At 40.4% G+C, this 21,110-nt stretch overlaps 2 protein-coding genes across 2 annotated transcripts in view; one reads left to right on the top strand and one right to left on the bottom strand.

Annotated features, from left to right (window-relative positions):
• Cox15 (cytochrome c oxidase assembly homolog COX15) overlaps positions 1 to 4,021 on the top strand; it is a 20,807-nt gene extending 16,786 nt beyond the window's left edge. The window contains exon 9 of the mRNA XM_069995609.1: positions 1,757 to 4,021. Within this exon, the coding sequence (XP_069851710.1) occupies positions 1,757 to 1,888 (132 nt within the window). The 3' untranslated portion in view covers positions 1,889 to 4,021. The remainder of the gene's footprint in view (positions 1 to 1,756) is intronic.
• Positions 3,250 to 21,110, bottom strand: part of Entpd7 (ectonucleoside triphosphate diphosphohydrolase 7) — a 39,862-nt gene continuing 22,001 nt past the window's right edge. Inside the window, exons 9-13 of the mRNA XM_069995593.1 lie at positions 18,706 to 18,872; positions 15,587 to 15,911; positions 14,388 to 14,473; positions 13,379 to 13,540; positions 3,250 to 12,056 (exon numbers count right to left, since the gene is read on the bottom strand). Coding sequence (XP_069851694.1) covers positions 11,825 to 12,056; positions 13,379 to 13,540; positions 14,388 to 14,473; positions 15,587 to 15,911; positions 18,706 to 18,872 — 972 coding nt within the window. The 3' untranslated portion in view covers positions 3,250 to 11,824. The remainder of the gene's footprint in view (positions 12,057 to 13,378; positions 13,541 to 14,387; positions 14,474 to 15,586; positions 15,912 to 18,705; positions 18,873 to 21,110) is intronic.

The following is a 21,110-nucleotide window of genomic DNA, read 5'->3' on the forward strand; positions in this document are numbered from 1 at the left end:
AGTAAGAGTTTGGGGGCTGGGAAGTTGGCTCAGTGGTAGACTGCTGCCTTGCATGCATGAGGCTCTGGGTTTGATTCCTCAGTACCACATAAGCAGAAAAAAAGCTGGAAGTGGCACTGTGGCTCAAGTGGTAGTGCAAGTGGTAGTGCACTAGTCTTGAGGTGAAGAGCTGAGGGACAGCAGGCCCAGAGTTCAGGCCCCATGACTGACAATAAATAAATAAATAAGATTTCAAGAAACAGGGGTGTGTGTTGTGTGTGTGTGTGTGTGTGTGTGTCCGTGTGTGTGTGTGTGTGTGTGTCCGTGTGTGTGTGTGTGTGTCCGTGTGTGTGTGTGTGTGTCCGTGTGTGTGTCCGTGTGTGTGTCCTAGGGCTTGAACTCAGGGCCTGGGCACGTGTGTGTGTGTGTGTGTGTCCGTGTGTGTGTCCTAGGGCTTGAACTCAGGGCCTGGGCACTGTCTCTGAGTTTTTTTGCTCAAGGCTGGTACTCTACCACTTGAAGCTAGCCATGGCTTCACTTCTAGCTTTGGGATAAGAATCTCATGGACTCCTCCTAACTACTCAGGAGGCTAAGATCTGAGGGTTGTGGTTTGAAGCTAGCTGGGTTAGAAACTGTGAGACTCTTTATCTCCAATTAATCACCAGAACTGGAAGTGGAGCTGTGGCTCAAAGTGATAGAGTTGCCAGCCTTGAGCCAAAATGCTTGAACCCTGCCATGGGTTCATGTTCCATGATTAAAACCCTAACCCTTCATCCCCCACCCCACCCCCCCAAAAAAATCTCATGGGCTTTCCTGCCTGGGATAGCTTTCAAGGATTATAGGCATGAGCTAGCGGCACCCAGCTATATATTTATTTATTTATTGGGTTTTTTTTTTTGTTGTTGTTGTTGTTTTTGGCAGCCCTGGGTTTGAACATAAGGCCTGACTGAGCTTCTTTGGCTCAAGACTAACACTCTACCACTTGTGTAACAGCTCTGCTTTCAATGTTTTTTGTTGTTGTTGTTGGTTGTGGGGCTTGAACTCAGGGCCTGGATGCTATCTCTGAGGTTTTTCACTCAAGGCTACCATTCTACCACTTCTAGTTTTCTGGTGTTTAATTGAAAATAAGAGGCTCACAGCTTGGCACCGGTGGCTCATGCCTGTAATCCTAGCTACTCAAGAGGCTGAGATCTGAGAATCGTGGTTCAGAGTCAGTCCAGGCAGAAAAATCCATGAGACTCTTACTTCCAATTAACCATCAGAAAACTGGAAATAGTGCTATGGCTCAAGTGGTAGAGCACTAGCCTTGAGCTGAAGAGCTCAGGGATAGCACCCAGGCCCAGAGTTCAAGCCCTATGACCAACAACAACAACAAAAAGTCTCATAGACTTTTCTGCCTGGGCTGCTTTTGAATCTCTATCCTCAGATCTCAGCCTCCTGAGTGGTGAGGATTATAGGCATGAGCCACCAGCGCCAGGCAACAATTTATTTTTAATAGAATAAAATTTGTGCATCTCTGTAAATACATCCAAAATTATAAAGGGCGTAGAAATATAAAGTGCATAACAATATTTGGGAAACTGGAATGGGGTGAGGGATAAATAAGGGACATTTTAGGTTTATATGTTCTTTTCAGAATTCATTCTGAACAGCTGTGTGTGGGGGGGTGCGCGTGCATGCACACTGGTGGAGGTATATCTGGTTATTCACGTGCACTCATTTTCAGTGTGAATTTGTAATGACTACATTTTCTTTTGCTTACTTTCCTTTGTAACAGGCAGCCTTGGGAATTAGCACTCTGCTGATGTACGTTCCAACTCCTTTGGCTGCCACTCACCAGTCAGGCTCCCTGGCTTTGCTTAGTGGTGCCCTTTGGCTCATGAACGAACTCAGAAGAGTCCCAAAATAATTCTCAGAAGATCAGCTCCCAAGACTGAAACTGCTTCAAGACACTTAAGAGAGCTCAAGGACTTGGCCTTTTCTACAATGACCTTGGCATGCCAAGTGGTTTCCAAATTGGTCAACTTATTTAGAACTCTTTGCCTGTTTTGGTCACTGGATCAAGAATGTTATTAAGTATGGTTACACTGAAGGTTCCTTTCTATTATCTATTTTTTATGTTGACAATCAGGTTTCATGTGTAAAAAGAACTGTTTGGTATTTGCTGCCGCTTAATAGGCTGTGCTTTGGTGTTTTTAATATTAGTAAGATCTTGGCTATATGTATGACTTCTGTGTCCTTGTGCTCCCAAGTACTGTCCACTGATTAGTTGTGGAAAATGACAGACTAGCCAAACTAGCCAGTAAGCTGACTGAGTGCTGGCCTCTTGCTAACTTCTAGCATCCTCAGATCTAGATTTTTTAAAATCTAGATTTACTAACTGTTGGCAACTCAGTTTTTTCATGTTCAGCATACTTAGCATGTATAGTAGCCATATATGATCTGAGGTTTCCCATTTGCCATTTTTAAGCTAGATGGTATCATTTCCCTTTCCACTCCAATATAGTGTGCCCTCTATTATACCATTTTCAGATGTTCTTAGCCACTTTTCTTTGATTTTTCCAGAAATTCCAGACCCTGGTAGGTAGGTTGAGGCCTAGAAGCAGGTCCCAACTTGTCTCATACTAGGATCTTTTTTTTTTTTTTTAAATCATATTGCCTAGTTCAGCACCAGTAGCCACATCTATAATCCCAGCTACTTAGGAGACTGAGCTTTGAGGATCACAGTTCAGTCTGAAACCTCTTTGGCAGACAAATCTCCAATTAACCAGCAAAATGTTCAAAGTGGAGGTATGGCTTAAGTGGTAGAATGCCAGCCTTGAAAGAAAAAAAAAAACAAGGGAGATTGCAAGGCCCTGCATTAAAGTTCCATTACCAGCACAGGGGAAAACAAAACCTAGAGACCCCACACCAATGAAATCCCAAACTCTGGGAGCAGTGGTATGCTAGTTTGACTAGTTTTTACATTCCCCACATGATTCCAGTGGGCATATAATTTCTGGCCAAGCTTATTCTCATTCCTTTCAAACTTCCTCACACCCTCTCTATATCATTTAATATGCTATGTGATCTTGTTTGTATGACAACAGGATATTATCTCCTTTAGCTAGTAGAATTCTTCAAAGGAAAGGAACTGCAGTCATCTGACAGGTTCCAACAGTCATCTCCAGATTCTCATATGTAGTCAATCCTTAGCTACAAACAGACAGCAGAGGGCAGTATGAGCTAACCACAAACAGTTTACCCAGAAAATAGCAACTCATGAGTTAGTTCACATTTCAGATGTTTTACTTCATTTTTATTTATTACAGCTGATTAATGTTTGATCATACATCTCATATTTAGCTATATAACTGCATTATGCTTCCCATGAGTCCCTGGTGAATAGCAACCACCTTATTTTTGTATTTGTGTTTTCTCAGTGTCACCAGACACATACTAACTACTGAATGGAGTGGATGAACTAATGGAAAATGGAAGATTATTCAATAATGTCCCAAAGGCCTCTTTTAAAAGTCATCACAGTTCTAAAGGATTAACTGAATTGCCTTTAAATTTTCAAGTTCTCTCAATTCTGTGAAGTTTTTAAACTTGAAGGAAGTTAAAACACAATTATATCAGTCCACCTAGATATTTTTGTCTTTACCCCACACTGACATACGCTGTCCATTGTCAGAGATAAAGATTAAAAACTGCCTGAAGTGATAGTAGTTGCCAACACTAACCATTTTTGGCTAACCAGGTTACTTGCAGATCTCCTTTCTGGTCCTGGAGTGAATGGTGGATTGTCTGTGGCCATGTCTCTGCATAAGGGCTACTGCATCACCTCTCTAACATACTTTGCACGTTTTCCTCAATATTGACTCGGTGTTTATCAGTGAGAATTTTGAGTATTCTACAAAATTGTTCTTATTTAATGTGAAGCATCTGAAAAACAGTCTTCACAGCCACCCAGAGCGATGCAACAGTCAGACTTTGGCTTTTTAAAAAGTATAGAGTATCTATTGTTGTGGGTTATAATAAAAAGTTGCCTTTCAGTGTACTCTGAGCAAGGTAGAAACATGATGTATACCTTGGAGCTTCTGCTAGTAGGGAAATGTGAAATGAGAATTTCAAGCACAGCAAAATAAATAGAGGGTTTGTCTGGGATCTATGGTAGCAAAGGAAGATTTTTATGAGGCTAATAAGGGGCATATCCTTCACCACCAGTGGGATGAAACTCTGGCAGGTGCTCCACAGGAGCAGTTGCTTGGGAAAATACCATGATTACCTTACTTGGATTATGCAAGTTTGGATTTAGAATGTTCCCAGAAGGTCAAAGTGTTAAAACCTTGGTCCTGAGGATGACACTACTGGGAAGTGCTAGGACTTTTACAGGGTATGTTTTTGCAGGAGATCTATACGTCATTGGAGTCTGCCCCTAAAGGGAATTGTGGGACTCTAGATACTCCCTCTCTTATTCAGCTTCTTGGTCATGAGGCAAACAGTTTAAATCTATTACACATTCCTACCACAATAAAGCAAAAGGGGGCACTCGTTCATGGAATCCACAGAAGTGAGTTAAACTTTTGCTCTTAATTGTCTCAAGTCCTTAGAGTGATGGAAAGCTGACTGATGGAAGTGGAGAGAAGTGGGAAGGGGGTGGGGAGGGCAGCTGCCCTACTTTTGACGGGTAGCTCAGGAACAGATTGGCATCAGACTTGACTGACATCATGCATGCATGGCTATAAACATCCTATGATTCAGAAGAGTTTTCAACTTTGGTCTTTGTAAAAATGGTGAAGAAATAATTTTATTACATTAAAAATGAAAACCATTACACTACCAGTGATAGCTCAGTCTTATAGATAAAAATACTTCCTAGCCGGGCGCTGGTGGCTCACGCCTGTAATCCTAGCTACTCAGGAGGCTGAGATCTGAGGATCGCGGTTCAAAGCCAGCCCAGGCAGGAAAGATCGTGAGACTCCTATCTCCAATAAATCACCAGAAAACCGGAAGTGGCGCTGTAGCTCAAGTGGTAGAGCGCTCGCCTTGAGCTGAAGAGCCGAGAGACAGCGCCCAGGCCCAGAGTTCAAGCCCCAGGACCGACAAAAAAAAAAAAAAAAACTTCCTTATTGCTCAGATTTTCAAGAAATAAAACAAAAAGTCAACTGCTGTATTTTTCATTCTCTCTCCCTCTAATTATGGAACTGGCAGAGTAGGCAATAATAAAATACTTGGGCATAACAAAAATGTTAATAACATATAGTCTATTAGGTTACTTCAAAAAAAGAGAGAAAGACATAGCAAAGTCAAATGAAGCTTTAACAAGCCACCTGCCAAAACAACCACAAGGATCACCACACACTCAAACACAGTGCTACAACAGTTCAACGTAGATCAGATCCAAGTCAGAACACAGAAAACCAGGGACAAGCACAAGAAACACAGAACAGGGGCTGGGAAGGTGGCTCGGTGGTAGAGCGCTTGCCTTGCATGCATGAGGCCCTGGGTTCAATTCCCCAGTACCACATAAGCAAAAAGAAAAAAGCCAGAAGTTGCGCTGTGGCTCAAGAGGTAGGGCGCTAGCCCTGAGCTGAAGAGCTGAGGGACAGTGCTCAGGCCCAGAGTTCAGTCCCCACGACCAGACCACCCCCCCAAAAAAAGGAAACACAGAACATTACCCAACAGTATTTGATTTCAGATATATTTACTGTTTGTAAAAATGCTTGATATTGTCAATCAAAGAAGCTAAGATGTTTTCAGTCCTTATTTTTTAACAGTATTTTTTTTTAATAGAACACCAACAAAATCCTTACAAGCTTGACATAAGTGTACTGTTCCAATGGCAAGATCTGAGGCTAGTCTGATCCAAGAGACCAGTTTGGGAGAATCGGAAATAGCCATTACTAGTAACTTAATTTCTTAATCCCAATGGAAGTGAAGTCACACCACTGCAAAAAGGGAAATTAGATACTAGTTTTGAACTATTTTAAAAAAAAAAGTAAAGACAGCAAAAATCCCAGCACTGTTTCTATAAGAAATCTGGAAACTGCCCAAAAATTACAACCAAGTTCTTCAATGAGGTAGTTAGTCCTTTTTAACCTTCATTTCAGCTGTAACCTTTGTTTAGACTGTAATTCACCATATTAATGGCTTGGAGGCTGTCATTAAGAAAATTGTACAAAATTTAGAGACATCCAAAATTTTAAAGTATTGGAAGGAATACAAAACTTAAAATGGTTACAGTGTATTTCTAAGTGTGAACAACACAACCACAAATGAGGATCAGAAGCTATTTCAATTACTGGGCACAATTGGTTGCAGTCAGCTGTACTAAAAAGAATGGATTCTACAGAAATAACACTTGTGGAAAGATTGTGTTAAGGAACATACCATTGTAGCTGTCAAACCAGTTGGGAGAGTATATGTGCATTACAGAGAAACCTAGAGTCTAGGAGGCCATTCATTGTGATCTGCACAAATTACAACTACTCTGGACTTCAACTTAGAAAACCAAGGAGAGTTGACCAGAAGACCTCTAAAATCCTAGCTTTAAAAAAAAGTCTCAGCCAGGTGCTGGTGGCTCATGCCTATAATCCTAGCTACTCAAGAGTCTAAGATCTGAGGATCACAGTTCAAAGCCAGCCCAGGCAGGAAAGTCCATGAGACTCTATCTCCAATAAACTACTCAGGAAAAGCCAGAAGTGGCTCTGTGGCCCAAGTAGTAGAGCACTAGTCTTGAGTACAAAGAGGCTCAGTGCCCAGGCCTTGAGTTCAAACCCCAGGACTAAAAAAAATTTTAAAGCCTTATCCTGAATTGTCATGGATGCCTCTGTCATATTAGGATACTACAAGATTTACAAATTGCCAAGCAGATGCTAATATATGCTCTTGAACTTTCCAGCTTCCAGACCCTGAACTAACTAAATCTCTATCTTTCATAAATTAAAGTTAAAATACTCTCATATTCTCAAGTTTATTTATAGTGATGGCTCTTTTAAACTCCATTCCCATCTAACTTAGGGTCAGGGGCTAAGAGTAAAATAGGATGATCTTTAGAGTAGCATTGGTCTTGGAAACCAAAGGCTAATATTCTCTTCTTGAATTCACATAACTTTTTTTTTTTAATTTAACCTTGTCTCCTACTGGCAGTCCCTTATCTTGTGCAGAAGACAACTGACCCACCTGGATAGCAAAGCTTACAAAGTCAAGACTACAGTGGAAGCTGGCTAGCCACTGAGTACAGCGCTCCCTCCCTTAAATCATGCCACCCACTTGCCTTTTACCTAAGAAAACACAAAACACAAAACTATGACACTGGGCGTGGGAGGAAAGCATCTGTTTGGATAATACCAGTGAGAAGTATGTTATTTTATTTCAAAAATGTAAATATAGCTGTGACAGTAAATGTTAATGCCTAAAAAGCCTGGCTTAGTGAGTGCATGGCAGGCTTCCAGTCTACAGCACTTCAATAGTCACTACCCAAGGCCTTGAAGTTAAAGGAAGGTTGGAGAGAAGAGAATACTTTAGATTGCATTGTTGAATAAATACAACATTGGCAGAAAGTGATTAAAATTTCTCAGACCAAGGAAATCCAGTTCAAGGAGATAGGGAACAGAAAGCAAGATGGTATAATTTGGATTAGAGTTAACTGCAACTTAAGTGAATGTAATACCATCTAAGTGGGTATTATACATATTTTCATTATGTTCTAGAGACAAGAATTCTGGGGGAAAATGATGGTTTGTACCATTACAAGACAAAGCATCACTATGATAAACCACTGATTCCATTTTTGACATTTGTGACCCATCTTAGTAATAACAAGTACTAAAGAGTGCAGGTTCATTGTTGCTGTTATCCAAAGTGGTTGGTAAGATTGAAAGGAAGCAGTGGAATATCAATTTTATGATACTATAATTATCTTCCAGAGGAAGCACAGCATGCAGAATACAAACAAATCTTTAGAAGCTAAAAGAAGATAAAAGGTATGGCAAGATTGATTTCTGCTCCTATAAGCAAGAGGAAATAATACATGCATGCAGACATTCATGTACAGGCATGTGTGCATATATATGTCCACATACATATATGTGTGTAATTGGCCTTCAATAAAGAGTAAATGGATTGCTTCTGTCGCTAGCTAATGAGACCTCACTTAATATCTACTCACTGGAAGCAATAGAAGCAGCCTAGGGACCTATATCAAAAGCAAATACTGGGGTTTGGAAGGTAGCTCAGTGATAGAGTGCTTACCTTGTATATATGAGGCCCTGGGTTTGATTCCTCAGCATCACATAAACAGAAAAAGCCAGAAGTAGCACTGTGGCTCAAGTGGTAGGGCGCTAGCCTTGAGCTGAAGAGCTGAGGGACAAGTGCCCAGGCCCAGTTCAGGTACCACAACCAACACACACACAAGAAAGAGCAAATACTCAGTTCTTCTGAAGGTTAAAATAATTTTTCTTTCTTTTCAAACTATGGAACTTCAGGAAGTCTTACAGTAAGAAAAAGAAGCCTAGATTCCAAATATTAAAATAATGAACAGGATATAACACAAAAACTCAGGCTAATTAAAATAAATTCAGAAATACAATTTATATTGAAAAATAATAGGTGTATGCATCCTGAGATTCTGAGCTAATCAAACAACACAGTATTATTGATCTGAAAGAGTGTAATGCTTAAATAATATTCATAAAATTCTTAACTGTCTAGTCATAGTGAATGCTTCACAAATGGTAGCTATTACTACAAGGATGACGACTAGCCTTATTAATAACAGCCTTACCAACAGACTAGTCACTGCCTTCCTGCTTCAATTTCAGTTTGAACATATAAATACTATCTCTGTTAGATCATTGACTAGATATCTTGAGAGAACCAAAGATGGTATTTGGAAATCAAGGTAAAGTGAAAAGAAAGTACCTGAGTAGGCAATGGCTAGAAAAGAAAACATTCTGACATTATTTATAAGCAGCATCCATAAGGCAAGGGCTCACTTAGAGAACATAAAAATAATAAGGAAAGAAAGTGAAAGCAAACCAGGTGAGCGTGGCTCACACCTGTAAACCTAGCTAATGAGAAAGCAGAGATCTGGAGGATTGTAGTTCTAAGCCAGTCTGGGCAGACAAAACTCTGACTCCATCTCCAATGAGCTAGCAAAATTCTGGACTAGAGGTGTATCTCAAGTGGTAGAGCACCATCAATGAGCAAGCAAGCTGAGCAAGCAAGACAAATGAGAGCACAAGACCCTGAGTTCAAGCCATGGTACCAGCACACACACGTGTGTGAACACACACACACACACACACACACACACACACACACACACACACACAATTGGGAAATCTTAAAATTTAAAGGAAATTGCTATGACAATAGCCCTAATGAAATAGTAAAAGATCTCTCAAAAAAAAAAAAAACAAACAAAACTGCAGGGCTGGGAAGGTGGCTCAGTGGTAGAGCACTTGTCTTGCATGCATGAGGCCCTGGGTTCGATTTCTCAGTACCACATAAGCAAAAAGAAAAAAGCCAGAAGTGGCACTGTGGCTCAAGTGGTAGAGCGCTAGCCTTGAGCTGAAGAGCTGAGGGATAGCGCCCAGGCCGAGTTCAGGCCCCACGACCAGACCCAAAAAATAAAAAATAAAAATAAAAAAATAAAAAAAAACTGCATTCCTACCTAATTTGAAAATAATTCCAAGTGAGGCAGTATGGTGCACACCTATAATCCCAGCACTCAGAAAGCTGAGACAAAAGGATTCCAGGCCAGCCTGCACCACAATAGTGAGAAACTGTCCAAAAAATTAGAAAGAAGTAGGGATGGGTGGGCAGAATAATTCAAGATTTATTACCCTTTTGTAAAGAATCAATATATTTAAAGAAAAAGTATCAGGGCTGGGAATGTGGCTCAGTGGTGGAGTGCTTGCCTACTAGGCATAAAGCCCTGGGTTTGATTCTTCAGTACCCACATAAACAGAAAACGCTGGAAGTGGCTGAATGCGAGTCTTTTTTTTTTTTTTTTTTTTTTTTTTTTGTCGGTCGTGGGGCTTGAACTCTGGGCCTGGGCGTTGTCCCTCAGCTCTTCAGCTCAAGGCGAGCGCTCTACCACTTGAGCTACAGCGCCACTTCCGGTTTTCTGGTGGTTTATTGGAGATAGGAGTCTCACGGTCTCTCCTGCCCGGGCTGGCTTTGAACCGCGATCCTCAGATCTCAGCCTCCTGAGTAGCTAGGATTACAGGCGTGAGCCACCAGCGCCCGGCTGAATGCGAGTCTTGAGCAAAAGAAGCTCAGGGACAGTGCCCGGGCCCTGAGTTCAAGCTTCAGAACTGGGAAAAAAAAGAAAAAAGAAAAGAATCAATATACTTAATTTTAATTCCAGTTTATCCATAGAGGGTCTTAGTTTATTTTTCTCTGATACAGCAATCAGTTCCATTGTGTTCCTAGTGTAGAATTTATTTTTGAAGAGTTCTACTTTTACCCTTTCACAGACTTTTTTTCTCTATTCATCTAATCCTAGTAATCAAAATACTTTTGACAAAAAGAAAGTGACTTCAATTCTACGAACATTTTTGTTTGCACACACAGAATTGAGCATTTCTCACACACAGAAGAAAAACAGTAAAAGAAGACACCATGGAGAAGGGGAAGTTGGTGAAAAAGTAAAATTCTCACAATTGAAAGGCTCACTGTAGAGAAGCAAAGCTCCTGAAGGGCAGTGGATGAAGGTGTAATTATGGCTTTTTCTCTCTTCTCGTCAATGGAATTGCTATTCATCAAGATCAGTTTCTTAACAGTGGTTCTGAAAGTTATCAAATGACTTCTTAGCAGATTTCCCTATTTATTCCAATGTTTAGACTTTGCTCTCTTTCTGATATTCCAAAAGTCAGAAGTTTGAGAAAATTTCTATTTCCAAAAAAATTATATTAATAAATAAGGAGCTTTTTTATTTGCCTTTGCTCATTTCTTTCTTTCCTTAACAACCCAAATATATCCTTTCTAAAACAACATACTGACCCCAGCAGTGAAATGAAGGAACTCTCCTTGAATCTTCCTGTACATTAAAAATACGCATAGGGGTCAGTGACCTGAAATCTAGACAAGCTCACATTCCAAATCTCTGTCATAGTTTTCCCATTCTACAAGCACAATTAAGGCTCAATGAAGCAACATTAATACCCACAAAGTATGTGAGGCACATAGACGTGGAAAAATCTGTCTCTGGTTAGACCAGGTATCAGATAAAATATTGTCAAATTGCCAATAAACCATCTATTTAGAAGAGTCCCTAATCTTTTAAGTCACACACTAACATCAGCAACATTGCCAGGGATCTTGGCTTACACTCACAATGGCTTGTCAAGTAAGCAAGGAAGTTATATTGTTTTGGTTGCGTGGAAATTCATATCTGGTCCACCAAACTGCAAAGATCTTGGATCCCTATTAAAGGTTGTGGATCTCCACATAAATGATATCTCTGTTACAGAGAAAGAAGAGGCTGCTGAACTTGCTAGGATGTCTCTGGCTGTGTATCAGATGCTCCAAGTTTGGTTTCAGGTAAGCTTCCAGTTTGCCCAATGCCAACATCATGCTTCGGCAAGGGGGAAATTGCGGAATCCCACAAACACACCAGAGGAGATACGCATAAGAAGCATGCTTCAACTGGACTGCGGTGCCCCAATCTCTCACCATTCAGTTCCTCACAGACTAAATTACAACTTCTCTCTGAGAAGAGGTCCTTGTTGCTTTAAAGGAATTAACCATGGAAATTAAACTAGGAATTTCAAAGCCAAAGCAGCATCTGAGGCCAGTCCAAAAATAAGCAGCAACTCTGGAGTACTGGAGTTTCTCCAATCCTGGTCCAACCTCATGGCCCCACCTGTACCCCAATCATTGGCACCACCTCTTCAATCCACAGCAAGTCTAATGGAGCTGAGGCACGAGTTTGTCGGTGGTGAATTCGGCGGATTCGCAGAAGGTATAGGATGATGGCCAGTAGCACCACCAAGATACAGGCAAAGAAGAGATAGTGGTTGTAGACAAAGGAGAGACGCAGCCAGCTGCCATGGGCTTGTCGGACACCTTCCTGCCGAAGATCCCTGGGAAGAAGGGGATTTGGAAAGAATGGTGAGTTTCAGAAAGAAACATTTACTCTGATATGAAGGAGCTCATCTAGTTCCTCCATGAAGACATTCTAACACACCAGCTATGCAACTGAAGAATGCCTCCATCCCTAAGGATGATGGGCAATTCTTCCCTTTCTCTCCCTGACCCACAGAGAGAGCCTTGCATGCTCAGACACTCCAGAATCTAGCAACAAAATCAAAAGGCTTTTGGAACTAAAGCCAACAAAACAAAACCCAGGAAGACTAATCATTCCCTCACATAAACTTTAAAATGCAGTTTATATAGTACTAATAAAAACAGGATGGTCCTTGAATTCAACCAAGAAATCAGAACAGATATTTTTTTTAAGTTGGTGCATTTCCTCAATTGTATGACAACCTAGAAAGGGATAAGGATCTGATCCAGGGGCCTGGCTAGAACACCTGTCACTCATAAGTTATCCAGACACTAGATCCATTATCTTGTTTTATTTTGTTTAAGCTGCAGTGTTTTTCACATATGCAAATCTCCACACTTCATATAAAATACACATTTCTGGCTTCTCTGGACGAATGAGAATTACGGAATGCTGGGACAGCACTTGTGCCCTATATTGGCACTCACTCTCAGGTACCCCTCAACCCCACAACAGCCTGCTTCTCACTTCTTTTACCTGCCAAACTTCTGACAGCCATGAGTTTAGAGGAACAGGCAGCAATGACTAAGAATTTGTCTGAATTTATCTGTATGAATCTAGGGAATGAAGATCTAAAAATTGTCTCAAGTATCTTATAGCACATCAAACAAGGTATCTGGCAACAATAACGGATGATAAAATGATGGAAGTGCTCTCCACACCAAAAATATCTCTTTTGTCTTTTGTTCTAATTCTGGACCACCAAAAACCATCTCACATCAATAACAGTTTCTGGAGTGACTCTACCCATTAGAAAAGCTTAATTTATCCAGAGAGCCTACATACCCATCCTCTCTAGTCAAATATATTTTCCAGAGTAAATGAAGGATATTTTAGTTCATCAGTCAGCATCTTAGAAGTGTGTAGTATGAGCCAATCCTAAAGATTGACTGGTGATAGGCGAACAAATAAAGCCGACTTTATGAAATGGTAAAGCTGATGAACAGACCCCAAACCATAATTGTCAACCTTCTGGTTCAACATGCCTCATTCAAGTAATGTTTCACATGGAAATAATAATGGGAGTCTGTTTGCTTTGGGGGGGCGTGTAGAGGGGTTACTTCAAAAATGTTTGGGGGCATCCTCTGAGCTCAAGGTACCAGCTTAGTCTCACTTTACCTGAGTGGTAAGAAACGAGTTTTATACAGAATGGCTCCCAGTGTCCACTGAACCTCTCGGTCATATACCAGCTGGGCTGTGCGCAGGTTTGGGTAGTCGTAGGGAAAGTGGAATCCTTCATGTAGCACTTGGTACATCCAAGCTGACTTGAAACACTGATATCTGTATTGTGACAAATTCATTTTTAAAAAACTAAGCAAAAAAAATTCTAGTGCATTCCTTTGCAGTAAGCCACAGATTCACACTGGATGTCAAAAGACTTGTCTCATCCCACTTCACCTCCCTCACCTCTAGATGGAGCCAAATTTGAGCCTACTTTTTCTTAACAAAAATGAAGACTATCTTTTAGCAATAATGATATTATGACTATGGTGGGGGGGGGGTTCCTTCCTTTTTTCCTTCCCTCCCTCCCACCCTCCCTTCTTCTCTCCCTCCCTCCCTTTTTTTCCCCAATAGTACCTGTCTTTAGAGAATACCCTGAGAGTATGTATCTACAACTGTAACTACATGATATCTGGGATATAATTCAACATAACCCAGTTGTGTGTGTGGTGGGCAATTACGTGCCCAGCATTTAACACCTGTTAGTAAAGAAGCTAGGTGATAGGTACACAAGAGTTCATTATACTATTCTATCTTTTGTATATGCTCAAAATAGGAAAATTGATTGCTTACTGGCAAAGAAAGTAGTGGAAGTTTGGAAATAGGTATATTTTACTCTTCTATTTTTCTGCATGCTTGATATAAATGTTTGAAAATGTAAAAAAGAACATCATTTTTTTTTAACATGAAATCAGTTGGAAAGAACTTTCATAAGTAACCACTGGTTTGCCTTGGCTTCACTAAAATTGGCTCACTGTTTGGTCCTGATTCCTTGGAAGCTCAAAATCTGAATAATCAAATTCTCCTTCAACATAAAATCTAGTCTGCACTACTTCTCCAACATTTTCCAGTAGAATTTGCTATCCACATATTACGGTCATGTAGGATAGCAAGGGAAATTACTTACTTGAGTCGATGCTCATCTGCATGTGAAGAAAAGAGTCCATTTTTGAATCTCTGAGTTAGAACTGACCACGCCATGCCACAGTAATCCTGGAACAACAAGCGAGCAGTGCAACATAAAACTCTAACTTTCCTACAGTCACAAAATAGATTTCATGCTACTTGTGGGCTACTAGGTGACCAAGGAAATAGAAATGACCCATTTATTCAGTAAACACTGTCCCATATGCTTCTTCATTTTTATTTATTTATTATGCTGGTCTTGGACTTGAACTCAGGACCTGAGCACTATCTCTGAGCTTTTGTGCTCAATGCTAGCCCTCTATCACTTTGAGCCACAGCACCATTTCTGGCTTTCCAGTAGTTAACTGGAGATAAGATTCTCATGAACTTTCCTTCCCAGGCTACCTTTGAACTGTGATCTTCAGATCTCAACCTCCGCAGTAGCTAAGATTACAAGCTTGAACCATGGATACCCTTATCCAAAATTACAACCCTTCCCATATTAAATACTGCCTTTTCCTGCTTTATTTTTCCATTGAGCACTTATGTTATTGTACTCATTGTGTATACATATGTGTTGTATTTATTGCCTATAACAAAAGTTGACTAACAGACTCTAAAGGCAAGGAGATAAAGGTGGCTAAATTTTTACCTGTTGAAGTAACTAAACATGTTAACTATGTGTTAAGTCCAATATGAAGTGAATTTTTACTTCTCCATTTTTAATTTTAAAAATATTTCTATCACAACTGTTTTCTATAACATGTTTCTAATATTCTGGCCTCTTAATAACTAAGAGAAGGAGAATGAACTTGCCCACCTACATGCCATCTCCAAGAACACATTACATCTAAGACACCCAGCAAAGAAAAAAAAAAACCAAGATGACATTTTTGAGCCACAAACATTAAACAAGACTACTAGAAAGTCAAAGGCAAAACCACTTGCCATCACTAATTTACACCTGGGTGATATGACAACCCATGGAAGTCTAATTTAATTATAAGGCAGTCTGGCAAATCAGGTTCCTTAACTTGTCTAAATCTGCTTTCTTGTCTGTAAAATGTTGGCTCATAGAGCCCTTGCAAAGAATTGAGTGAGATCATGCATTCAAAGCCTTCTGCCCAGTGCCTAGCACAAAGCTAGGCATCTAAGAAGTAGCTGCTGCCAGCATGAGTCATCTTTATATTAATGAGTTACCTGAGCAGCCTTAGCAAATGTTGGCCCGTGGTAGCGGCCTCCAATGCGCAGCACATCCTCTGTGCAGTAAAAGAACTCAGAGAAGCCATAGAACTCGCTATTATTAAAGTCAATTGGTGACTGGTAAATGCCATTCAATGAGGCCTGGCTGGTGTTGGAGCGAGCCAGCAGGGGGCTCAGCATCGCCCCACAAGTGGTCCAGTCTCCCTTTCCTCGGACATGCAGGACCTGGCTGTTCCTCTCTACCACATCTGTGAGTCCCACGGGCAGACAGGGATCCAGAAATGGATTGTCGGGACTCAGGCCTGTCTTCTGGCCCAGCAATCTGTCACAAAACAAACAAAACATGAGACAATGAACGGAACCTCATCTAGGAACTCTAATGCTCTGCACAGATATCTTGTGCACAGGGAAAAACTGGGAGATAGTGAGAGAATGTCCAAAAAGAAATGTACTCTTTACCTGACTTATGTAACTATAACCCTTCTATATCTTGCCTTTTTAATAATAATAAAAATTTTTAAAGTAAAAAGAAGAGAACTATGTCAATGATCTATTGTACTTAACCCTATAGTCAACACATCTAGCATAGCAGCAATGCCAGGCTTTGAATGAACAGTGCCTGTTGTTACAACACATGGAGCACCTGCTCTAGGGAATTATGACCTTGGAGGCTCTGAGTGGGCAGGAGACAGAGAGAATCTGATTCCCTCCATGGCCATCACACAGTTCTGGTTCTTCAGTCTAGACTTGTCAAGTACTCCTAGTCTCACAGATCTGGTTAAGAACAGAAATTAAATGGAGAACAAATAAATCTGTAACAGTAGTTGATTATTCGTAAGTTCTGAAACAGATGTGAAAGACTGGGCTTCCTGGGATGAAGATATACCTGTAAGCAGAGAAAATAATAAGATAGCAACTTAACAGAATTCTTTGGGACAACTAGAATCTGAATGTTTTACGGCATGTCATGAAATACAAGGAAAATTCAGAAAATCCTTTTAAGAGAGAACCATGCCTGGAAGTAAGGGTTTCTCTAGTCAATTGGCAGCTACACAAGCTTTACCGTTTACCCCTCAATCTCCTGAAGTAGGTGAATTAGACACTTAGCCAGAAAATACCAGTGCATGAGAAGATGATGCAGGCTGGCATGAAGCCTAGAGGCAACACAAAATATCAAGCAGAAAAAGAACAGTAGAACAACAAAAGAAGAAAATGGAAAAGGAAGCACAGTGGCTAGAGAGAAAGCAACAAACTAAATCGCCTGTGAAACTCATATCAAATGCCCTTCAGCCATCATAGTCTGGCAGAAGCAATGTGAGCACCACAGCTCAAGCCACAGTTGTATGGACTTAGCAGGACTTTGAGAACATAAATACACTGCTTGATGTAATCATCCATCTTCTAAAACACCAAGATTTTCCCAAAGCACCTGGAACTGTTAGTGATAGAGACTTAAAAAAATTAAAGAGACTAATTGGGGAAGTATTTTCTTCAATATGCTTTCAATGTAGGACAACTGATAATTAAGGAGAAAATATTACAAAGGGGGTTCACCAAAATACCAGCTAAATGTATGAGTATAGATAATATTATGGTAGAACAGGATGCTATGCTTTCCTTCAATACACATAGCAACAATTTTATTGTTTTCTGGTTTTTGTTTTTTTGTTTTTGTCGGTCATGGGACCTGAATTCTGGGCCTGGGTGCTGTCCCTCAGCTCTTCAGCTCAAGGCTAGCACTCTACCATTTGAGCCAAGCACCACTTCCGGCTTTTTCTGCTTATGTGGTACTGAGGAATTGAACCCAGGGCCTCATGCATGCAAGGCAAGCACTCTACCACTGAGACACCTTCCCAGCCCAAGTAACAATTTTAAATACTCAAACAAAAACATTCACAACTATATATGATGGCCTAACTGCTTCATCTGGTACTCAAATAAAGAATCTGTGCTCTGAACAACCCTGGAGGAAAAACTGGCTATTCTGGACTTGATGAGAGATCTTTTAAAAGCTTTTGTTGTTTGTAGTTTCTTTTAACAATACTGCAGTTTTGAACTATTCAGGGCCTCATGCTTGCTAGGCAAGTGCTCTACTCACTTATTTTTGAATAGAATCTCACAATTTTACCTGGGACTAGCTTTATACCATGATCCTCCTATGCATCTAGCATATCTTAGGTGACCACCATACCCAGCTTGTTAGTTGAGATGAGATGGGGGTCTCTTCATCATTTTGCTCAGGCTGGCCTCAAATTATGATCACAGTGATCTCCACCCCAGAGTAGCTGGGATTACAATTGCACATCACCATGCCTAGCCCATCAAAGGTAAATTACAGACGTACAGATATTCTCCACTTTTTTGGAGGTGGGGGGGGGGGGAACTGGAGACTGACCCCAAGGTCTTTGCATGCTAAGCAAGTGCTCTTGATTTCTGGGGGCAGTACTATGTTTTGAACTCAAGGTTTCAAGCTTTCTGCATAAGTGCTTTACAATTGAACATACCTCCAGCTCTGTATTGTTTTAACATAACCTTGTCTAAGATGACTTACTCTACTACAAATCATCAGACATGTTTTGAGCCCTATTGTCAAGAAGGAACTGCTAGGTGTGGCATTATACTGCATATTTTAAATCAGATATGATTTATGCCGCGTCTGGGTGGAAGATCCACAAGAGATCACAATAAGCTGCTACATGTTTTACAAGTCCTAATATTGAAGAGCAGGATACACTCCTGCCCAGTCACGTCTTGACAGAAGGTCTCTAAGAAGGAGATGCTAGCCCACTGGCATGAAGGTTGTCAGAAACAAAGTGAAAGAAAGGAGGGCTGGGAAGGTGGCTTAGTGAAAGAGTGCTTGCCTTATATACATGAGGCCCTGGGTTCAATTCCTCAGCATCACATAAACAGAAAAAGCCAGAAGTAGCACTGTGGCCCAAGTGGTAGAGCACTAGACTTGAGCTGAAGAGCTGAGGGACAGCGCCCAGACCCGAGTTCAGGCCTCACAACCGACCCCCACCCCCCCAAAAAAAAGTGAAAGAAAGGACTTATCTGACTTCATACCTGCAGTACGATGGCATTCAATTTTAGAAACTTAGATCCCATGTTAAATATACCTGTTTTTGTGTAGAGTTTCATTCAGCATGAGGTCTTCATAGCGCTGACGGGCAAAGTTGCCACCAAAACCCAGAAAGGTTGTGACATAAACCCTGTAAACATGTTCAGTGTGCTGCACATCACAGCCCAGGTTGAACTCAGCTAGCAAGATCTTGGCAGCTTCTTCCTGTCATATAATGTCAAGACAAAAAAGGAATTAAAAAAAAAAAAGCTGTAAGTGAAGCTGTGACTCTGGTGATAAGAGTGCTAGCCTGGGACAATGCCCAGGCCCTAAGTTCAAGCTCTAGGACAGGCAAGAAAAAAAACTACAAGATTAAAGAAATTTTAGTTTTCACTTATGTCTACAAAGCTATGGCATTCTAACACACCCTCATTTCCCGACTCTTCTTTAAAATATTTAGGAGTTTCCTTTTATCTTCATAGCTTTACTTTACAAGGCATATAATAAGACTGAACCGAAAGTACAAATAAGAGGCCAAGTTGGAGACCAAACACCAAATTAGGAGCTCAACCATTATCTATAGTTATAGGAGGTAGAATTATTACAGTTGATGTCATTTTCTGGCATGTACTTCTCTATATTTTCCAGTTCTCTACAATGGGAATGTGCTATTTTCATAATTATAGGGAAAATTCCTTTAATAAAAAAGCAATTTGAAGCATTATTATGAGATGTATTCTATGGTCTTTTCTCAAACTATTCAAGTTCCAAAACTATTTTAGAGGTTCCAATATTCCTTATGACAGGTTTGGGCAGTGAGAAAGTTTAATTTGTTTGTTTGCTTGCTTATTCCTGTTTATCCTCATACCCATTCCCATTTGTGCACTGTGCAGCTTTGGTCTATATAGATTATTGAAAAATTATTATTATTATTTTTTTTTAGCTATTCATTCAGTTTTGTTTTGTTTTGTAGTGGTTGTGTGGCTTGAACTCAGGGCCTGGATGCTGTCCCTGAGCTCTTTTGCTCAAGACTAGTGTTATATCACTTTGAATGACATTTCTACTTCCAGTTTTTGATTGGTTAATTGGAAATAAGTCTCACAGAGACTTTTTTCTGCCCGGTTGGCTTCTAACCACAATCCTCAGATTTTAGCCTCCCTCAAGAAGCTAGGATAACAGGAGTGAGCCACCAGCACCTGGCTACTATTTATTTCTAATTTGTAAAACTGTAATTGTACATAGCACCATTATTCTTAGGCATCTACCCAAGAGATCTGAAAATGTGTATATCTATACAAAAATTTGTTCATCTCAGTATTATCCATAAGAGCCAAAAAATGGAAGCTGCTTAATTGTCTATCAACTGATGAATGTACAGGAGAAACATAGCATGGTCATAAAATGGAATGCAATTTAGCCATCAAGAGCAATAAAGTATTGATATATGCTAAACATAAATGAATCTTGGAATTATTTTGCTAAATAAGAGGCAGACATAAATGGCCACATTGTATGATTTCATTGATATGAAAGACTTAGTGTAGGCAAATCCATGGAGGTAAAACATAGACTCATGGTCAGGGATGGGGCTGGTAATAACTGCTAAGGAATACAGACTTTCGTTGAGGGGTGAAAATGTTCTGGAATTCAGAAGTGATGGTTATACAATTGTGAATGGCACAAAAATATCTTAGATATTCCAGAATTTAGAACACTTTTTTAAATGTCAAGAATTCCTTTCCTCTTTTACTAAGCATTAAAATGCATCGTGTGTGTGTGTGTGTGTGTGTGTGTGTGTGTGTGTGTGTGTGTGTGTGTGTGTGTTAGTACTGGACTTGAACTTAGTCCTTCTGCTTTTTGCTTTTTTGCTTATGCTGGCACTATTCCACTTGAGCCATATTTACACTTCCTGCTTTTTGCTGCTTAATTGGTGATAACAGTTTCATAAATTTGTCTGTCAAGGTCGGCATCAATCCTCAGATTTTTGCCTAGTAATTAGCAAGGATTATGGGCATGAGTCACCAGTGGCCAGCTCCTTCTATCATCTTAAGCCCAGTAAATGCCCCACCTTGCATAAAAGGTAGACATTTTGGTGGGCAGGGTAGGAATTGTTCTGGTTAGACAGACTTTTGAATGTTGCAAATGGAGGGAGTGGGGTCATTTGGTAAAGCTCAGGAATTCTAATAAGCATAATAAAATAAACAGCCACACACAATAAAGAATTATTTGGCTCCTGGCCAAGCATGATGACCCCATGCCTACAATCCAAGGTAATTGTAGAGGTTAAGAGTATAGCAATTGATGGCCAACAGAGACAAAACATTAGCAAGACCTCACCTTGACCCACAGGTCAGGAGTGGTGGTTCACATCAATAATCCCAACTATATGGGAGGCTGTGTGGTTAGAAGCCAGACTGGATAAATAGTTAGGAGGCCCTACCCAAAAAATAGCTGAAGTAAAAG

The sequence above is a fragment of the Dipodomys merriami genome, unplaced genomic scaffold (genome assembly GCF_024711535.1).
Source record: "Dipodomys merriami isolate MVZ:Mamm:240054 unplaced genomic scaffold, mDipMer1.0.p SCAF_102, whole genome shotgun sequence".
In the NCBI taxonomy this organism is placed as follows: domain Eukaryota; kingdom Metazoa; phylum Chordata; class Mammalia; order Rodentia; family Heteromyidae; genus Dipodomys; species Dipodomys merriami.